This window comes from Anopheles merus, chromosome 3L (assembly GCF_017562075.2).
Source record: "Anopheles merus strain MAF chromosome 3L, AmerM5.1, whole genome shotgun sequence".
Taxonomy (NCBI): Eukaryota; Metazoa; Arthropoda; class Insecta; order Diptera; family Culicidae; genus Anopheles; species Anopheles merus.
Genome location: NC_054085.1, coordinates 7,485,259 through 7,502,165, shown reverse-complemented (window position 1 = coordinate 7,502,165; position 16,907 = coordinate 7,485,259). Strand labels below are relative to the sequence as shown.

At 36.5% G+C, this 16,907-nt stretch overlaps 4 protein-coding genes and 1 non-coding gene across 5 annotated transcripts; 2 read left to right on the top strand and 3 right to left on the bottom strand.

Annotated features, from left to right (window-relative positions):
* The first annotated feature begins 904 nt into the window (after positions 1–904).
* On the top strand, positions 905–2,321 carry LOC121599645 (trypsin delta-like). Its single transcript, XM_041927622.1, has 3 exons — positions 905–1,270; positions 1,342–1,673; positions 1,741–2,321. Exons 1-3 carry the CDS (start codon positions 920–922, stop codon positions 1,934–1,936), a joined length of 879 nt encoding a protein of 292 aa, XP_041783556.1. The 5' UTR covers positions 905–919; the 3' UTR covers positions 1,937–2,321.
* A 2,012-nt stretch (positions 2,322–4,333) lies between these two features.
* On the bottom strand, positions 4,334–5,844 carry LOC121599647 (trypsin 3A1-like). Its single transcript, XM_041927624.1, has 3 exons — positions 5,032–5,844; positions 4,622–4,953; positions 4,334–4,561 (listed from the first exon to the last, which is right to left on the bottom strand). The coding sequence occupies exons 1-3, from the start codon at positions 5,335–5,337 to the stop codon at positions 4,366–4,368; spliced, it is 834 nt and encodes a 277-aa protein (XP_041783558.1). The 5' UTR covers positions 5,338–5,844; the 3' UTR covers positions 4,334–4,365.
* Positions 5,845–7,266: 1,422 nt separating this feature from the next.
* Trnag-gcc lies at positions 7,267–7,337 on the bottom strand. Its single transcript has one exon. It is a non-coding gene; the product is annotated as a tRNA-Gly (tRNA).
* A 1,015-nt stretch (positions 7,338–8,352) lies between these two features.
* On the bottom strand, positions 8,353–9,738 carry LOC121599646 (trypsin 3A1-like). Its single transcript, XM_041927623.1, has 3 exons — positions 9,282–9,738; positions 8,887–9,218; positions 8,353–8,813 (listed from the first exon to the last, which is right to left on the bottom strand). Exons 1-3 carry the CDS (start codon positions 9,585–9,587, stop codon positions 8,618–8,620), a joined length of 834 nt encoding a protein of 277 aa, XP_041783557.1. The 5' UTR covers positions 9,588–9,738; the 3' UTR covers positions 8,353–8,617.
* Positions 9,739–12,510: 2,772 nt separating this feature from the next.
* On the top strand, positions 12,511–15,909 carry LOC121599644 (hexamerin-1.1-like). The gene is made up of 3 exons (XM_041927621.1): positions 12,511–12,690; positions 12,757–12,884; positions 12,958–15,909. The coding sequence occupies exons 1-3, from the start codon at positions 12,579–12,581 to the stop codon at positions 14,812–14,814; spliced, it is 2,097 nt and encodes a 698-aa protein (XP_041783555.1). The 5' UTR covers positions 12,511–12,578; the 3' UTR covers positions 14,815–15,909.
* The last annotated feature ends 998 nt before the right edge of the window (positions 15,910–16,907 follow it).

The window sequence follows — 16,907 nt, the reverse complement described above, 5'->3', positions numbered from 1 at the left end:
GTTAAACCCCCCGAAACCAAGATTTTTTACAACCTTTATTCTCGTTCTTTTTGCTTTACAGTTTTTTTGCTTTATAATCACAACAACTCATTTATGCAATGAAACTTCCGAAAATATGAACAATAAACATTACAGAGCTTAAGATAGCCGCAGGATTGACTACTACTATTAAAATTGACAAAGAAAACAAAATTTCAACCGTGCGGTTCCTTGGGGATCTAATTATTTAAATAAAATAACACACATTCTTTCTTCTGGCAGTACCAATAACGGATCAAATTTCGGTTAAATTGTAGCTTGTAGCTAAACTTAACATGAAAAAAAAATTGTATAATACTTGCTGTACTATCATGATCAAAAACATGTATAAAATCGGGTTTTCTGAAATTTATATAGCACAGGAAATACGATTTTGATGTGAAACAAGTGTTTTTACAAGGTCCGATTGACGTATGTCGCGTACACACGTTTCGAGACTGTTCAGCTGAGTAAATACAGTGAACACTCATGAGAAGAGCTTGTTTCAGTGTTTCATTCTACATGCAGTTTTATCATTAAGCGGAATATTATTTCTCGCACAATGTATATAAAAAAATAAAGACCAGGGGTCAAGAAGATATTAAATAAGTCTTTTTTGTATATTTGTTATCTCTAAACTACGAACGCCTTCTAAATAGTAGTACTGATTATGACAGTGTGCAGTGTATATAGACATTACCTGCATTACATAAAGGAGTTTTAGTATACGTATAAATAATCATAAATATCGCTATTCTGTTATGGAAAGAAATTCAAAAGCAACAAACAGGAAATCTGTTCCTCCAATGCGGAACAACACTTGTTTGACTTTCGTCAACAGCTGTTACAAACAAAAAAGTCTACAATCTACACATTTTGCCAAAGCTGTTGTGCTTTAAATATGAGAGAAGATATTAGCCATAACAGCTACAGTATCAAGATGAAGTCAGTGTCACTGGTTATAGGTGCTGTGTTTTTGGCGTTGTGCCTTACCAATGTGTTTGCCGGCGACGTGGAAGGTAAAGATGAGAAAGAGAATAGAAAAGTGACCGCAACTTCACATCAGCCTAAGGGCATCAAATCATTCTATTCTGGACGTATTGTTAATGGGAAAAACGGCGATATCGCATCGTTTCCCTACATAGTACACCTGCGAGTGAATAACTTTGGTGCTTGTGGTGCTAGTATTATAACGCTCAAGCACGCCTTTACTGCTGCTCATTGTCTGTATAAGAATCAGAATGCTACCAAGGTAAGAACTGGGGTGACTCTTTGAAAAGTGTCTTCATTTGTTGCTGACCCTGAAACACTCATTCTTGGCAGATCACACTATATGGAGGCAGTACAACACAGACCAGAGGTGGGGTCGTCTTTCAGGCCAGCAAAATCGTTATCCATCCATACTACAACCCAGAAACACATGATTATGATGCGGCAATAGTGGAAATAAAAACTTCCTTCCAAGGATACGACAATATTGCTCCGATTGCTCTCCAAGATGCGGAAGTTCCTAGTGATACTACATGCTACGTGGCAGGCTGGGGGTTGAATAACTATAACAGAAGAACCACTCCAGACAATCTGCAATATGCCACTCTGCAAGTAATTACACAGCAGCAATGCTCAGCAGCATGGGGTAGTTATGCTACACCACAGTAAGTATCAAATGTGGACTTAGTGAATCTTTTGCTGCGATGCTACATACATGTTCTTTCTTTACAGAGTTATTTGTGCCCAGCAAAACAATAACGGTGATGTATGCAAAGGCGATAGTGGAGGACCATTCGTTTGTAACGGCAAGCTAACGGGTGCCACCTCTTACGGTGGTATAGGTTGCCGGGGCAGATTGCCGTCTGCATTTGCTAAAGTTACTGCTCCAGCCATTCGCGAATTTATTCGTAACACAGCAGGAATTTAAGTACGAATATAACGCATTTACACTTTGCTAGCTACAATAACTTCGCTGCGATTTCTACAATAACGTGATTTCACACAGCTTAGCAAAACCAACGTTGCTAACAATTCTTGGATGAGTAGTATACCATTCAAATCAGCATTAACAAACACTTTCACATCTGCGCAGCTGGGGTATATCTTCGCTCTTTTTATTGCAAATGTTAGTTACGGTACAATTCAGTTTTTTGTGAATACATACATGCATACCCTTCACTGATAAACTGCCATGAATCTACTACGCAACGTGCCACCAGCCAACTTGACATAAGTATCTGTTAATATGTTGCTTCATGCTCCAAATACTATCCTTTAATAAATATAACCGACCGGTTTAATTGCTTACACTACTACGGCATACTTTTAGACAGCGAGCAACTCCGATCAACAGCGAGAATATATAATATTTCGCTGCATCAAAAACCACTACAGAGTAAGTTCAATAAAAATCTAACCATATGAGCATAATTTTAGGTTCATCGCGTCAATAGATTTGTTCATCGATAATGCAAAGAGGTGAATGGAGGGCGTGGTGAAGAAGGAATTTACTATTAGATGCTCACGGTTTACGAAGTATTTTGCATAATCCATTTTTAAGAAAGTATCGTTGCCTTGAGCGCTTCGTATCGGCTTAAATAAAATTTCCTTCTTGGTTAAAAGGAAGATGATTCATTCATTCATTCATTCATTCATTCATTCTTTCCTTCATTCATTCATTCATGGCATATTTGTTTGCCTTGTTGGTTTTCCAAAAGTTATTGTAATTTTAATGATACTTACGAGCTAGGGAAGAAAGGTGTGATAAACGAAAATGTTACGGAAATGGAAAAGGGAGAAGGATTATCAGTGCACGGGGGATTTTACCATTAAAAAGACCATCATTTGTTTTGGGGCTTTTATGTGTTGTGATCAATACGATGGAGAACGGTACGAATCATAAAACTTTCAGTCGGAATTGTTCTTTAAATCTGGACATACAAATTGAGCAATTAAACCATTTGATTTAATTTCTGAAATACACGTATTGTGGGTTGATCCTATCGATAGACGGGGAAGAAATCGGACCAGCATGTTCATGTTGAGGAAGCAAACAGATTAATCTGGCTCAACAGTACGAAGAAGACAATCTCATGATTAAGGAGCCGAAAAACTAACATAAATTGTGCGTGTTGAATAAATATACCGAAATAATGCTAAATATATTGAATAGACACTACTGAAACTACAATTGATACAATTTATACAGGGCCAAATCCATCATGCTAATTTGATTGGAAGAACCACGGAAGTAGCGGGATTGCATTCTTAGTTATTTGTTTTTAGAAGGCTTTTTTTAGAAGGCCGTCCTAGTAGCCTCACCCATCCAGCTACTCATTCAATCCACAGTAAGTTAAAGAATCCAGCAAGCAGCATTGAAATAATAAAACAATGCGATATCCTTAATGTCAGTGGTGTATGACATCGACGCTGAAACCAAGAAAAATCTAATAATAAAATTCAAGTAGGTTGAGTGTTTTTTTTAATTAATTTAAATTGGCGATATTATGGCTATGACAATATTTAGGGCGGTGGTATTGTGTATGCATGAGTGCGTGTATAATTTTAAAATCTTCTTTTTGTTTTCATATTTTATTTTTTACTGAGTATATACTATAGTTGAGACGATATTGAGACGTTTATATTTAGGTTTATTGTAGGTTTATTTATTATAAGGTTTATTATTTTAGATTTACTATACTACATGAGACGTTTATTTTTAGGTTTGTGGGAAAATTTACTTGAACCCCAAATGAATAATTTTACAAAAAACCTAAATGATTTTATCAGAAGGTAGACTAAACCATTCGAAACAAATCTATTTGTGGTCTCAATTTATTAACAGTGCCCTACTACTCAAGGTAATGCCTTTTTGCTCAAACACTTCCAGTAGGGGAAGTCTCTTAAAGACTTCCATGATCGCCTGGACGATCGATTTCCAATATCGAACAGTCCGCTTTAATACGTTGTTAACCTACCCTCAATGTAAGTTGCTCTATATAGGGGCGGCTAAATGCCGCCCTGGGCAGCGCACGTATAACATTTCACAATATTCATAGGTTGGTTTTGATTAAAATGTAATTTGAGTTCAAGAGTTAAAAACATACTAATGTTGTTTAAATTATATAATTTATTGTAAGCAAAATGAATGTGGTGTTTACGGTCGTGGCACAAGCAGCAAATATTGATTTATTATAATAATAATAGTAATAATAGTGATTTATTTCAGTACCGGCTTTCAACAATAGTATGACCAAGAAACAAATGCATTGCTCTCTTGAAACCAAATGGTGTTATCAGTCTTATAAAAAAATCGGTGTACAAATTTTCTGTTATACTTTTACAGTTTATTATAACTTAAATGCCAACATTGGTACGAATGAATTCACGAATGGCTGGAGCCGTAACTTTAACAAACGCTGATGGCATTTTGCCCCGGCAGCCTTGACCACTATAGGAGGTGGCACCTGTTAGCTTGCCGTTACAGACAAATGGACCTCCACTATCACCGTTGCATACATCTTCGTTAACGGTATGCTTGGCACAAATAAATCTGTAAGGAAAAAGGGAAAATGAAGCAATACATCAAGAGATTCATAAAACTCGTACTCACTGCGGAGTAGCATAACTTGACCATGCGACTGAACATTGCAGCGGGGAAATTACTTTCAGAATTGCATACTGCATAATGTCTGGAGTAATTTTTACATCATAATTAGTCAAACCCCATCCAATCACATAGCAGGAAGTATTGCTAGGAAGTTCAGTATTTTGAAGAGCGATTGGAGCAATGTTTTTGTATCCATGAAAAGACTTCTTTATTTGAACTATCCCCGCATCGTAATCCTGCGTTTCGGGGTCGTACTGTGGATGGATTATGACTTTGCAAGCGAAAAACACGACACCACCAATGGTCTGCGATGCACTGCCTCCGTACAACGTGATCTGTAGTGTGAATACATCGAAATATATGAAGCGTCATTCGCAGCTATAAACACATCTGCGCATGGATCGGCTTCTTACCGAGGCAGGATCCTGATTGTCGTACAGACAGTGAGCAGCGGTGAATACATGAGTGTACGTTATAATACTAGCACCACAAATACCAACGTTATTCACACGCATACGCACTATGTAGGGAAAAGTTGCGATATTGCCATTTTTCCCATTAATAATGCGTCCCGAATGAGCCTCCAACTGGCTTGAACTTAACGCCGATATTCCATTTCCTTCTATAGTTTTATTCTCCACATTACGGTCACTTGCAAGCACATTGCTGAAACATGAGGCCAAACACACAGTACCAACGATAGCTATCACTGACTGCATCTTTATACTGTGACAGGTATGGTGAACCTCTTCTCTCCTATTTGAAGCACAAAAGGTTGACCAGCTTTTGCAAAGCGTAACCTGTTTTTCTTTTATGGCAGTTGTTAATGTATATTATACAAGTGTTGTTTCATACCGAGAAATGGATTTTTTGCAACTTGTCTCCACATCTCCCATGTAAAGAATGGTATTTTTTATTTGGTTAATGTTGTAGGCATTGAAGTATCCAAGTATAGTAGGCATTATGCTGATATGGATCTGCTTCTTAAACTAAGCACGTAGACTGTTTGGAAAATGGTTTTCTCCTAAACGTAATATTTGTGTAATGAGTGGAAGACTGCAGAACCTCAAGGCAAATTGTGTGAATGTTCTGTATTTACTCAGCTGAATAGCAATCACACAAGTGTGTATGTGTAACAGTCATCACTCTTGCTTGCGCTTTTAATATGTAACAGTGATATAAAGCGAGTATAATTTCATTCATTATGTAAGGAATGATGAGAAATGAGAGTCTAATCAAGATTGTATCATGTTTTTGTTTTAATTTGACCATGGCTCGTGTATCACTTTATGGAAAAGTTCACTTTGCGAATCATTCTTCCGATTCGAATTAAATAAAAATTAGAATAGAATAAGCATGATTAATGTCAGCACACTGCAAACATGTGATTAAGTGTTAGAGCAAATAAATACATCGCTTTGCATTTAATCAATAATTGATAGAAAAACAGATCGAAAATGAAAATTATCGTATGAACTGGTTGTAGTTGTTCTCGATCAGGGTATGTGGATCAACACACATTTTGCAGCTTTAACATGTGTTTTGTCGTCAGCAGGGTGTACTCAGCCTGTTTTGGTCATAGTTATTCTAATCTTGGTCTCTAATTTATTTCATGAGTATCTTGCTCACTTATGCGTACACTATGGCAAAATGTTCAAAAAACTACCAATGAAACCACAATGTTATCTCATATTGACAATCGCTACGATCGTCCCCGAATTCGAACGAGTTTGGGAAAGTGGCTGACAGCTATTGAGAAGAAATAAAACAGGGATAAAAAAATTAAATGTAATCATACATTTCGAAAGGATCGAAACACAGTAATTTCTCTGTATGTTCCCTCTCGTTCTCTTCGTCCACGTGATCCTCTGTCAATTGAAACACTTCATACTCTTTATACTTTCAATGATGCTCTTCTATCCTGTTTCAGGTTGTTTAACCACTTTTACTATCTCTTTGATTTCGACTCCTCTCTTAACTCTTGCCGTAATCGTATTTTTTCTTCTAATCCTCTTTAATTCTTCTTATTAGTTTTCATTTACTCTCTTTTTTCACTGAGTTTATGATAGTATTCACGATCTATCTATGTTTTTTTCTCTTATGTTTTGCTAGGTCAAGACTAGTTTAGTTAGGCTTAGTTTTCCATGAATGATTTTGTTTATTTGTTAGTGTTTGTTACTTAGTCTTAAGTCTGTTTTATTTAGCCTTGATGGCGGATATTGGATTGAATAAATGAAATGAAATAAAATATATTGAAAAGCGAGACGTTTCATAGAATCACATCGTGGTGATTTGGTTCGTGATATTCACTATCATGATTCAAGTAATCCGCCCACTCTAATTCAGTATGCACATCTGTAGTGCCAACGAAAGCAAGATTCGCATGCCCAAAACTACAAATTATTTTTTAGGATAGAAGTTAGGGTATTTGAGGAAATAAGTAATCCTAAGAAAGCTGTTGTATTTCACCATCATTCAACTAGCTAGTTTTAGCATGGAAATAAATTCCTTTTTTGGTCCAGTTTGAATGCGAACCACATATATGTATCAGTCGTATCACGGAATCGATCATGTGTTGGTGTTATATAAAATAAACACTTTAAATTAGAGATTTGATACAATCATCATGATCTTTAAAATATATTTGTTGCATCGGCCGGGAATCGAACCCGGGCCGCCCGCGTGGCAGGCGAGCATTCTACCACTGAACCACCGATGCTTGATGATTAAAGGGCATTAATCTAGCTTCCAAATAGATTATTTTGATGGCAATGCGTTTTTATCGCGAAACGTAGATTGTTACAAACAATTTAAAAGATAACAATATGCATTGATTATTTATTCGATATATGCATTTTTGTAATTATTTGTATTTAATTAACTATAGTTTAATAATCTGTAACAATATGTACTCGAAACAATTTCAAAATAAATATTTAAAGAAATATATTTGGACGGTATGCTGCGGTATACATGCAAACGGTGAGATTAAATGAATTGTTTAAATTGTTTGTTTGAAACCATAATTTATATTGAAAATAGTTTTAAATTATTTTAATACTTTTAATTATTTTAATTAAAATAATTAAAATAATTAAAATAATTAAAATAATTAAAATAATAATTTAAAGAGTATCTTTAAATATCTTTTATCGTAATAAAATAAAAACAAAACAAGTCATTTATTGGTTGTCATGGCTGGTCAAGAATTGCACCCAAAGTGAAAAAATAACTTTTGCCTCGGACATGTCATTTAGTGTATAAGTTAACATATGTTTAAAATTATAAGTTTAGGAACATAATATCGAAGACCATATAATGCCGTCTTTCTGTGTATATACTAATTTAATTATTTTGTATTTTTGGTCACTTATGGTATGTACGTATCGGCTATTTGTATGAGAATGTTTCATAACGATATACTTACATACTTAGTGTACTTTCAGACGGCTTCTGCTCACCGCTCAGCTTTGTATATGAAGTTAAACGATTCTCTCTAGCACGAATGAAGGAGAAAAGAAAGAACGATAACAACATGCGCTATACCGCGTATCGCAAAGAAAAAAAAGAGTGATAACAGCAGCACGAATAATTGTCGCTGTCATTGCTTTCTTTCCATGCGCTACGTGCTCACTCAAAAAACTACAATTTAAGGCCGGCGGTCAAATTGGTCAATTGGTCAAATTGGTAAATTGGAATTCGAAAATACGGGGATTTCTTAATTTGACAGATCAAACGTCAAATCAATATAATTTACTTCAAGAACTGTCAAATACATTATAAATTGCATTTTTGTTAACAAAATTTAATCCACTTAAAAGTCTAAATTATCAGAATGTTCGGTACGAATCATATCAAATGAGTTATCGATAAATAAAAATTATCGAGTTATCAATTGTATTTTGGTAGGAAACCGCGAAACTTAACTTACGCTGATATTCGAGTTACGCGGATTCTTTGGGAATACACAAACCGAGTCACTCGGGAGCAGACTATAACTTAAATTCCCGCAATGCTACGAATGAATTCACGAATGGCTGAAGCAAAAACTTTCGTAAACGCAGAAGGTAACTTGCCCCGGCAAGCTACACCACCATAGGAGGTGGCACCCGTTAGCTTGTCGTTACAAACGAATGGTCCTCCACTATCACCGTTGCATACATCACCGTTGTTGTTTTGCTGGGCGCAAATAAACCTGCACAAATAAGAAAAACAGGTTTAAGTGGACAAAATAGGAAAATACAAAAAAAAACAGTTTTGATACTTACTGTGGTGTAGAATAGCTACTCCATGCTGCTGAGCATTGCTGTGGTGAAATTACTTGCAGAGTGGCATATTGCAGATTGTCTGGAGAGGTTTTTCTATCATAGTTGTTATAACCCCATCCTGCTGCGTAGCATGTAGTGTTACTAGGAACTTCCGCATCTTGGAGAGCAATGGGAGCAATATTTTTGTATCCTTGGAAGGAAGTTTTTATTTGTACTATCCCCGCGTCGTAATTATGTGTTTCTGGGTTGTAGTACGGATGGATTATGACTTTGCTAGCGAAAAACACGACACCACCAGTAGTCTGCGACGTACTGCCTCCGTACAACGTGATCTGTGAATATATCAGGAGACATCGGGCGTAACAAGCAGATATGCTCATGGATCGTCTTCTTACCGAGGCAGGGTTCTGATTCTTGTACAGACAGTGAGCAGCAGTAAAGACATGCGTGTAAGTTATAATACTAGCACCACAAACACCCGCGCTATTCACACGCAAACGCACTATATAGGGGTACGATGCTGTATTTGCATTCTTTCCATTAACAATGCGCCCTAAACCAGCCTTGGACTGGTGCGTAATTTTTTTCGATTTTTCATTTCTTTCTATAGTTTTGTTCACCACGAGACGGTCACTAGCAAGCACATTCGTAAAGCACAATGCCAAAAACACTGTACCGACGATCACCATCACTGATTGCATCTTAACTTTGCGACACTTACAGCAAACTTCTACATTTTCTCACGTATTTATGGTACAAGAGGATTTAAGGCACCAGCTACGGTAAAGCGTAGACTGTGGATTGTTTGTCGGTAACAGTTGTTAATGTAAATCAAACAAGTGTTTCGTTCGAATTGGAGAAACAGATTTTTATTTGCATTTTGTCTCTATGCAAATTCTCAATTCGTTTAAAGGGATTGTTTTGCTTACGACCCAATTAATATGGTCTAAAATTTTCTCTTTCAATGAGCGATATGCAATATCTATTGGGGGTAATAGGTTTGCTGATATTTGTTTTGTTATTTTGATTTTTACATTTTGCGCAAAACATTGATAGAAAGCTACTTGATTAGCTTGTCTTTAAATTAGATTGAAAAAATAATGTACATTAATGTGTAACTGTTTATTAAATCATATGCATTAATATTGTGAGTAAAATTAATTGATTCAAATGCGAAAATAAATCAAAGTAAAATGCAAACTTATCAATATTTCAATATAATGCGTTGAACACTGCGTCGAGTTAAGCAAGTTGTATAAAACGTCTGTGTTTAGTCAGCTGAATAGTTATCTCACGCTTGTACGCGACATTCAACACTCAAATGGTACAACGCCTACCATAACTATATGAACAGTCATTTTTCGTGATTTTTGGAAAATCCTGAAGAGATAGATAATAACAGTGAAAGTGGGAATTGTGTTAAATATTATTTTACATCTTTGTATACTTTTCAAAGTTTAAGGACCATTATTACATGACTTATTACCATAAACTAATTTAGAGCAGTGCCATAACTATAAAGACACTTCGAAAAATTTATTTATTATACTAACTAATGCATTTAAAAATCGTAAAAATGTAAATAACATGTTTTAGGAAGATTTTACAGAAATACATTTTATACGATTCAAAAACAGTGATTTGGTAACTTTTTTAAAGGTTTTATGAGGTTTAAAATGATAATTATCGATTTGATTTTTTAAAGATATCAAAAATAAAAAAAGTTTTTTTGCACTTAATAATTATTTTGAAAATGAAAATATGGCCAAAGCCGTAATACAGGGGTTTTCAAGTCAGTTTTGAATGTAAACATTGTTATTCACCGCATCCAAGATGTTTTTCAACAGCTGTCAAATGATTTATTTGCTTCAAAATGAAATTTCAGTTACAACACAAGATTTTCAACCCATAACAAAGAACTCTCAAACTCGATCCAGCTTGAGTCGTGCTGAAAATCATGTTGGAGAAATTAAAAATTATTGTGATGGAAAAGAAATGTCAGATTGATGTGGCATAACATTTTGCACGCGGTGAATAACAGTGTTTACATTCGAAAGTGACTTGGAAACCTCGGTAATGTGAATTCAAATAAAATAAATAAATTATTTAGAAAATGTAAACCAAAGTATGTTAAAGCATTTTAAAGAAATAATTTTAAATTGCTATGAGAACCTTATCAATTTAATGAACACTGAACAAAAATCCGGTTAAACCAATGCGACACAAAAACCTCAGCAACGATGTTTTAACAGACTCGAAATGTTTTTTAGATCTTTTTTTTTGTATTCGGGTTTTGTAGTCGAAGTCGTTTTTTTGTTATAAGTCATGTAGTAATGGTACTTTGGACTTTGAAAATATACAGATATGTGAAATAGTGTTACGCACAATACACACATTCAGTGTTTTTATCTTTCTTCTTCGAATTTTTCGTAAATCGCGAAAAATGGCTGTACATATAGTTATGGTGGTAGTTGTAATACGAAATGCATAGTATTTGTCGTTGAAGAAAAATTAAAACTTGAGGGATAAAAATTGATAAACAAATGAATACCAACTCTGCGCAACGATTCAAATTCTCGGACGGTGTGATTTAAACTGTTGTCATATTTTTGTCATATTGCTGGCACTTATTGACTTATTGACGTAGAGTGTATACAACGTTTGTCTGACAATTTTGTGTGTTGTTGTAGTTAGAAAGACGATTTTTCCTAATTCGATTTTTTTTCTCTCGTACTGTCATTGAAGATACAATGGCGATAGACGATGTAAATAATGATAATTTGTTAATATTTTGTTAAATATTAAAATAAATATATTATTATTTAAAAAAGTATTTACTTTCAAACAGTATAACATACAACGACTGTGAGTTGGCTCAGTGTATGAACAGTTATGAGAACTAGAATAGTGAATCTAATTTTGGTTGATCTTGATCTTGATGTTTTTAATGCAGAATCTTGATCGAGCATCTACTACTAGTGGTTTTTAATCTTCCGATTGAGAGTCGGGATTGTTTTCAAGCCAGAAAAACCTAGTTTCTCCTTAATTAAGTTAGGTGAATAGCTTTCTTTTCCTACACCAAGGGTTTCCTTCAATTGAACGATCACAAGCGACGAACGTTTTTTAGTAATCGAGTACCTTTACCTTAATCTGTTTTTTAGACCCCTGCTATAGAGGAATGACTCCAATCGGTATCGGTCCAACGTTTGACGATTAAAGTGTCTAGCGAATGTATCATTAGGGTGGCCAAATACTAGGGTAATGATGAATTAAATACAACACACGCCTAAAAGTAGACAGCTTAATTAACTGAATATGGATAAAAGAAGGAACAGGAAAATGAAGCAACACATGCAAAAAAATAAAATGTTTTTTATTTATATTTTGGTTCACCTAACTGCCCTACGCCAACATTCTAGATTAGCTGGAGCTTGTAAAACTGTACACTTGCTATCAATATTATGTAACCGCATGAATGTGAAAAAAGTATTCTTATCAGCAAGCATGCACTGTTCCTTGCACATCTCATCCGTATTGTACACCACCAACACCAATTAAAGGCGCGAAATATAACCAAACTTTCGACATTGGTATCACTTTCATCGTTATCAGCCGGGTGGATGGCCAAATCTATAAAACCGGGTGTACGGAACCGTGAGGTGCACAGTTGAAGTTTTGCGATCGAACACGAAATGCAGCGGCTGGGTTGCTGGTTGGTGGTTCTCGGAACCGTGCTGTCGATCTGCCACGGTACCTATGTACCTATAACGCAAGCCAAGGTGGACGGATTGCCGGTCAAATATGGTAAGTATATTGTTGGGGGAATCATAACAAACATTTCCTTCCATAACCTCTCACTCACCTTTACAGCTGATAAAGAGTTTCTAGTGAAGCAAAAGTTCTTCTTCGAGATTTTGCGCCATCTGCATCAACCGATCGCGTTCGAAGAGTACCTTCCGTACACGGCACGGTGGGTTACGGATCCGAGCAAGTATACGGTATGTGGCTCACCTCACAGGGAGTCGTTTCTCCTTCAGAAGTGTCAACGAGATGGTCGTTATCCCCTTTCAGAATTATACCGAAGTGGCTGAGTTTATACAGACGTACGAGCAGGGCGTGCTGAAAAAGGGACAAATCTTTACCATCTACAACTACTGGTACGCTAAGCAGACGGTGCAGCTGTACCGATTTTTCGAGAATGCGATCGACTGGGATACGTACTACAAGAACGTGGTCTGGGCGCGTGCCAACCTCAATGAGGGTATGTTCCTCAGTGCACTGACCCTTTCCGTGCTGCACCGCAAAGACCTGCAGGGTATCGTACTGCCGGCCATTTACGAAATTCATCCGCACCTGTTCTTCGACGGCGATGTGTTCCAAGACGCTACGAATAAGCGCGCACTTGACCCGAACTACGGGTTCTACGCCAACAAGCGCAACAATCTGGCACTGGCAAACTACACCGCATGGTTTGCAACGCAGTTTTACGGCGAAGGATCGCTGTCCTACTTTACGGAGGATGTGGGTTTGAACTCCTACTACTACTACTTCATGATGGACTACGCGCCATTCCTGGGTGGTGATAAGCTCGGCTTAAAGAATGACCGCAGAGGCGAGCTGTATCTGTACATGTATCAGCAGCTGCTCGCACGGTACTATCTTGAGCGTAGCTCGAATGGTTTGGGACCGATTCAGGAGCTAACCTGGGAGGCACCAATCAGCACCGGGTACTACTCTATGCTACGCTACTGGAACGGTGTTCCATTCCGTTCGCGTGAAGCCAACTTCCTGTGGCGCCCGTACGATCCGATCAAGCTGAATGGACTGAAGGCGTACGAGGAGCGCGTACGGCAAGCGATCGATCTTGGGTATGTGGTAACGCGCGACGGACAGCGGATCAGCTTACGCCAACCGGAAGCGATCGATATTGTGGGCAATCTTGTGAGCGGCAGCGTTGATAGTGTGAATGTGGACTACTACAAGATGATCGAGACGTCGGCACGGATGATACTGGCCCAGGGAGACTACTACGGGTCGCCGAGTGAGGTTTGGCCCGGTGTACTAATGCACTACGAAACGTCGATGCGTGATCCCGTGTTCTATCAATTCTATCAGCGACTGTTGGGCTTTTACTCGGACTTTAAAAGCTATCTACCACCGTACACCGTCGATGAGCTCCAGTTCAAGGGTGTTGAGATAAAGGGCGTTTCGGTGGAGAAACTGTTCACCTACTTTGAACCGTTCGATGTGGATATTAGCAATGGGCTTGGATTCAACTACGGTGGTGAGCATTCGACGTGGAACTTTAGCGTGTACGCGAGAAAGCAACGCTTGAACCATAAACCGTTCAGCTACGTGCTGAACATTAGCTCCCAGTACGCAGGAAAGGGTGTGGTGCGGATGTATATGGGACCGAAGATGCACTCCCTCAGCCAGCTCCAGTACATGAAGAAGTTGTTCGTTGAAATGGACCAGTATATGGTGGATCTGGTGGTGGGTGATAATCAGATCAAGCGAAATACGCGCGACTTCTACTACGACATTCGGGACCGGACTACGTACTCCGAACTGTACATGCGCATCATGAAAGCGTACAAGGGCGAGGAACCGTTCGTGCTCGACATGTCAGAGGTACACTGCGGTTGGCCCGATCGGCTGCTGCTGCCCAAGGGTCAACCCAATGGGTATCCGTTGAGCTTCTTCTTCATCGTCACACCTTTCTACACGCCCAAGGTGCCACAGTTTTCGACCTTTGATGCAACGTACACGTGCGGCACCGGGTCGGGCTCGAAGTACATCGATGCACTACCATTCGGGTTTCCGTTTGATCGTGAGATTAACTTTAGCAGTTTTGCTACAAAAAATATGCACTTTACTGATGTGCTGGTGTATCACGTCGATGGAAATCAAACGAACGAATCACATTGAAAAAAAAAAATGTTAGCAATTTTATTTAAGGCTAATATGTCTTTTTTTAAATAAAATTGGATAAAGATAAGTAGGGTAAGTGTACCAATTGTGGCTATAACGAACACTATTTTTGCTCTAAAATAGTCTATTTGCATTCTAAAACCACGGATGGATTTTTCATTTCCAATATGCACATTTTAACACTTTTGTACTTCTTTATTTCCGTTGTTGGCCACTACCGTTTGTAAAATATCACTCTTTTAAAATGTGTTGCCAAGATGTTTGGCATCTCTTATCATTTTGCTAAGAGTTGCTATTTATAATAATTTACTGTAGGAAATTATTGATTATGAGATAACTAACCATAGTTTTTTTTCTCAAAATTATCATTTCGATGTAAAATGCTAGTTATGTAATGACTTCACATAAAAAATTACCATGATTTCATAAAAAATGTGCCTTTTTCCGTACGTCCATAATTGGTACAACTGAACATCGGTGTACCAAATATCGCATTATACCATAGATGCGTAGTTTACAAGTGAACATATCCGATTTCTCGCTGTTATTTTGGCAATATAATGTGTTAATATGTGTTTTAAGCATCATTTATTTGAAAAGTATTATAAAATCAAATCTATTCCGGGAAAATAATGCATTCTTGAATGACTTTCATACGAAAAAAAAGAAAACTGTAGCTTGCTTCTGTATATATACGATATATATAGAAACTGTACGTGTGATGTATAGGATTGTCAGGTGATATTAAGTGTGTCCAAGCACGGTGTTATCAGTAAGGTGTAAGAAAGTAAAACTTTAGAAAGGTTTGCCACATCAATTGTGCGATTAATTAAGCCTGGCTATCAATACAACCAATGATAGAAAAATGATATTTGAAACTATTTATTTTACGTATCTAATGGTGTTTACATACGTATATTGGTGCAGTGAATTTATTATTACTTGATATGAGTTAAAACAATGTCAAAAAATAATTTTTGGATCCATGGATAAATATCCATGAGTTTTGGCCTACAGCCACAATTGGTACAGCTATGGCGAATTAATAGGAACACTACTTGGTCCACTTGGTCTCTGATATGTAATTTTCGATTGAAATTTTCTAATATTCAGACACTGACACTGAGTCTAAATAAAAAAAATACACTCATTTACTGCACATTTTAGACTTCAAGAAAACCTATAGACTTTTAAAATATCATCTAATACTTATTTTTATAAGAGAAAAATCGGTATCTTGATGTCTATGAATAATATAGCCATAATTAGTACACTTACCTTACTATGAATTTCTTTAGGCTAAACATTAACGTAACTGTTATTTGTTGTCCACTTGAAGCAATGTAATGTGTTGCTCACACTTATCGTACTTGGGATAAGCAAGAAGAAAACCCGCATTCGAAATCAATCTCAAGAACACGGTTTAACTTATCGTTTTCAATGTATTGGAATTACACACAGAAAGATATCCGTTAAAATCTAATTTTTTATACGGTAAGATTTATAAACAATTTTATTTTATGCACGATTTTTTAAACGTACCTTACAGGAAGCGAACCAATTGTTCTTTCAAATTGAACAACTATTACTGTATTAATTTAAAAACCGGATAACTAAAACGCATAAAAATAAAAACATTATTGTTAATATTATGATAAAAACATTGCATTTTTATAGTTAATCTTATGCTTTGAATAGTGAGCAAATATCTTGACTAACTGCTACTATTAAGTATAAATAACGTGGATTAATTTTAATCTCATGGTCATGGATCTCATGGACAGAAAAAAAAAGTCTGGATACTTAAAAGTCATCAAATATGAGTGAGACCATTCTTGCTATAACAAATTTGTGGATTTATTTGTGAATTATGTCGAGTACAAAAACTGGTAGTGGTCAGAAAAAAGCTAATATTTTGAAACTTTTTTTCCTAATTTTCATTTTAAAGGACCTTGTTTAAAATTGTAGAAGAATGCATTAGTTTACAGTTTTGTTGAATTGTGTATAATTTGCGTCTGAAATAAATTACATAGTATATCAAACACTTTATTGTTAAATGTGGAATACCTGAACCAACGACGGTTGAAGTG

What these genes read in the sequence shown, in the direction of transcription:
- LOC121599646 (XM_041927623.1), bottom strand. Translation starts at nt 9,587, where the DNA reads ATGCAATCAGTGATGGTGATCGTCGGTACAGTGTTTTTGGCATTGTGC. An exon ending in AGAATCAGAACCCTGCCTCG is followed by an intron (nt 9,219 to 9,281) that starts GTAAGAAGACGA and finishes ATATATTCACAG; the next exon opens with ATCACGTTGTACGGAGGCAG. An exon ending in AGTAGCTATTCTACACCACA is followed by an intron (nt 8,814 to 8,886) that starts GTAAGTATCAAA and finishes TTATTTGTGCAG; the next exon opens with GTTTATTTGCGCCCAGCAAA.
- LOC121599644 (XM_041927621.1), top strand. Translation starts at nt 12,579, where the DNA reads ATGCAGCGGCTGGGTTGCTGGTTGGTGGTTCTCGGAACCGTGCTGTCG. An exon ending in CGGATTGCCGGTCAAATATG is followed by an intron (nt 12,691 to 12,756) that starts GTAAGTATATTG and finishes TCACCTTTACAG; the next exon opens with CTGATAAAGAGTTTCTAGTG. An exon ending in CGGATCCGAGCAAGTATACG is followed by an intron (nt 12,885 to 12,957) that starts GTATGTGGCTCA and finishes ATCCCCTTTCAG; the next exon opens with AATTATACCGAAGTGGCTGA.
- LOC121599645 (XM_041927622.1), top strand. Translation starts at nt 920, where the DNA reads ATGAGAGAAGATATTAGCCATAACAGCTACAGTATCAAGATGAAGTCA. An exon ending in AGAATCAGAATGCTACCAAG is followed by an intron (nt 1,271 to 1,341) that starts GTAAGAACTGGG and finishes CATTCTTGGCAG; the next exon opens with ATCACACTATATGGAGGCAG. An exon ending in GGTAGTTATGCTACACCACA is followed by an intron (nt 1,674 to 1,740) that starts GTAAGTATCAAA and finishes CTTTCTTTACAG; the next exon opens with AGTTATTTGTGCCCAGCAAA.
- LOC121599647 (XM_041927624.1), bottom strand. Translation starts at nt 5,337, where the DNA reads ATGCAGTCAGTGATAGCTATCGTTGGTACTGTGTGTTTGGCCTCATGT. An exon ending in ACAATCAGGATCCTGCCTCG is followed by an intron (nt 4,954 to 5,031) that starts GTAAGAAGCCGA and finishes TTCACACTACAG; the next exon opens with ATCACGTTGTACGGAGGCAG. An exon ending in TCAAGTTATGCTACTCCGCA is followed by an intron (nt 4,562 to 4,621) that starts GTGAGTACGAGT and finishes TTTTCCTTACAG; the next exon opens with ATTTATTTGTGCCAAGCATA.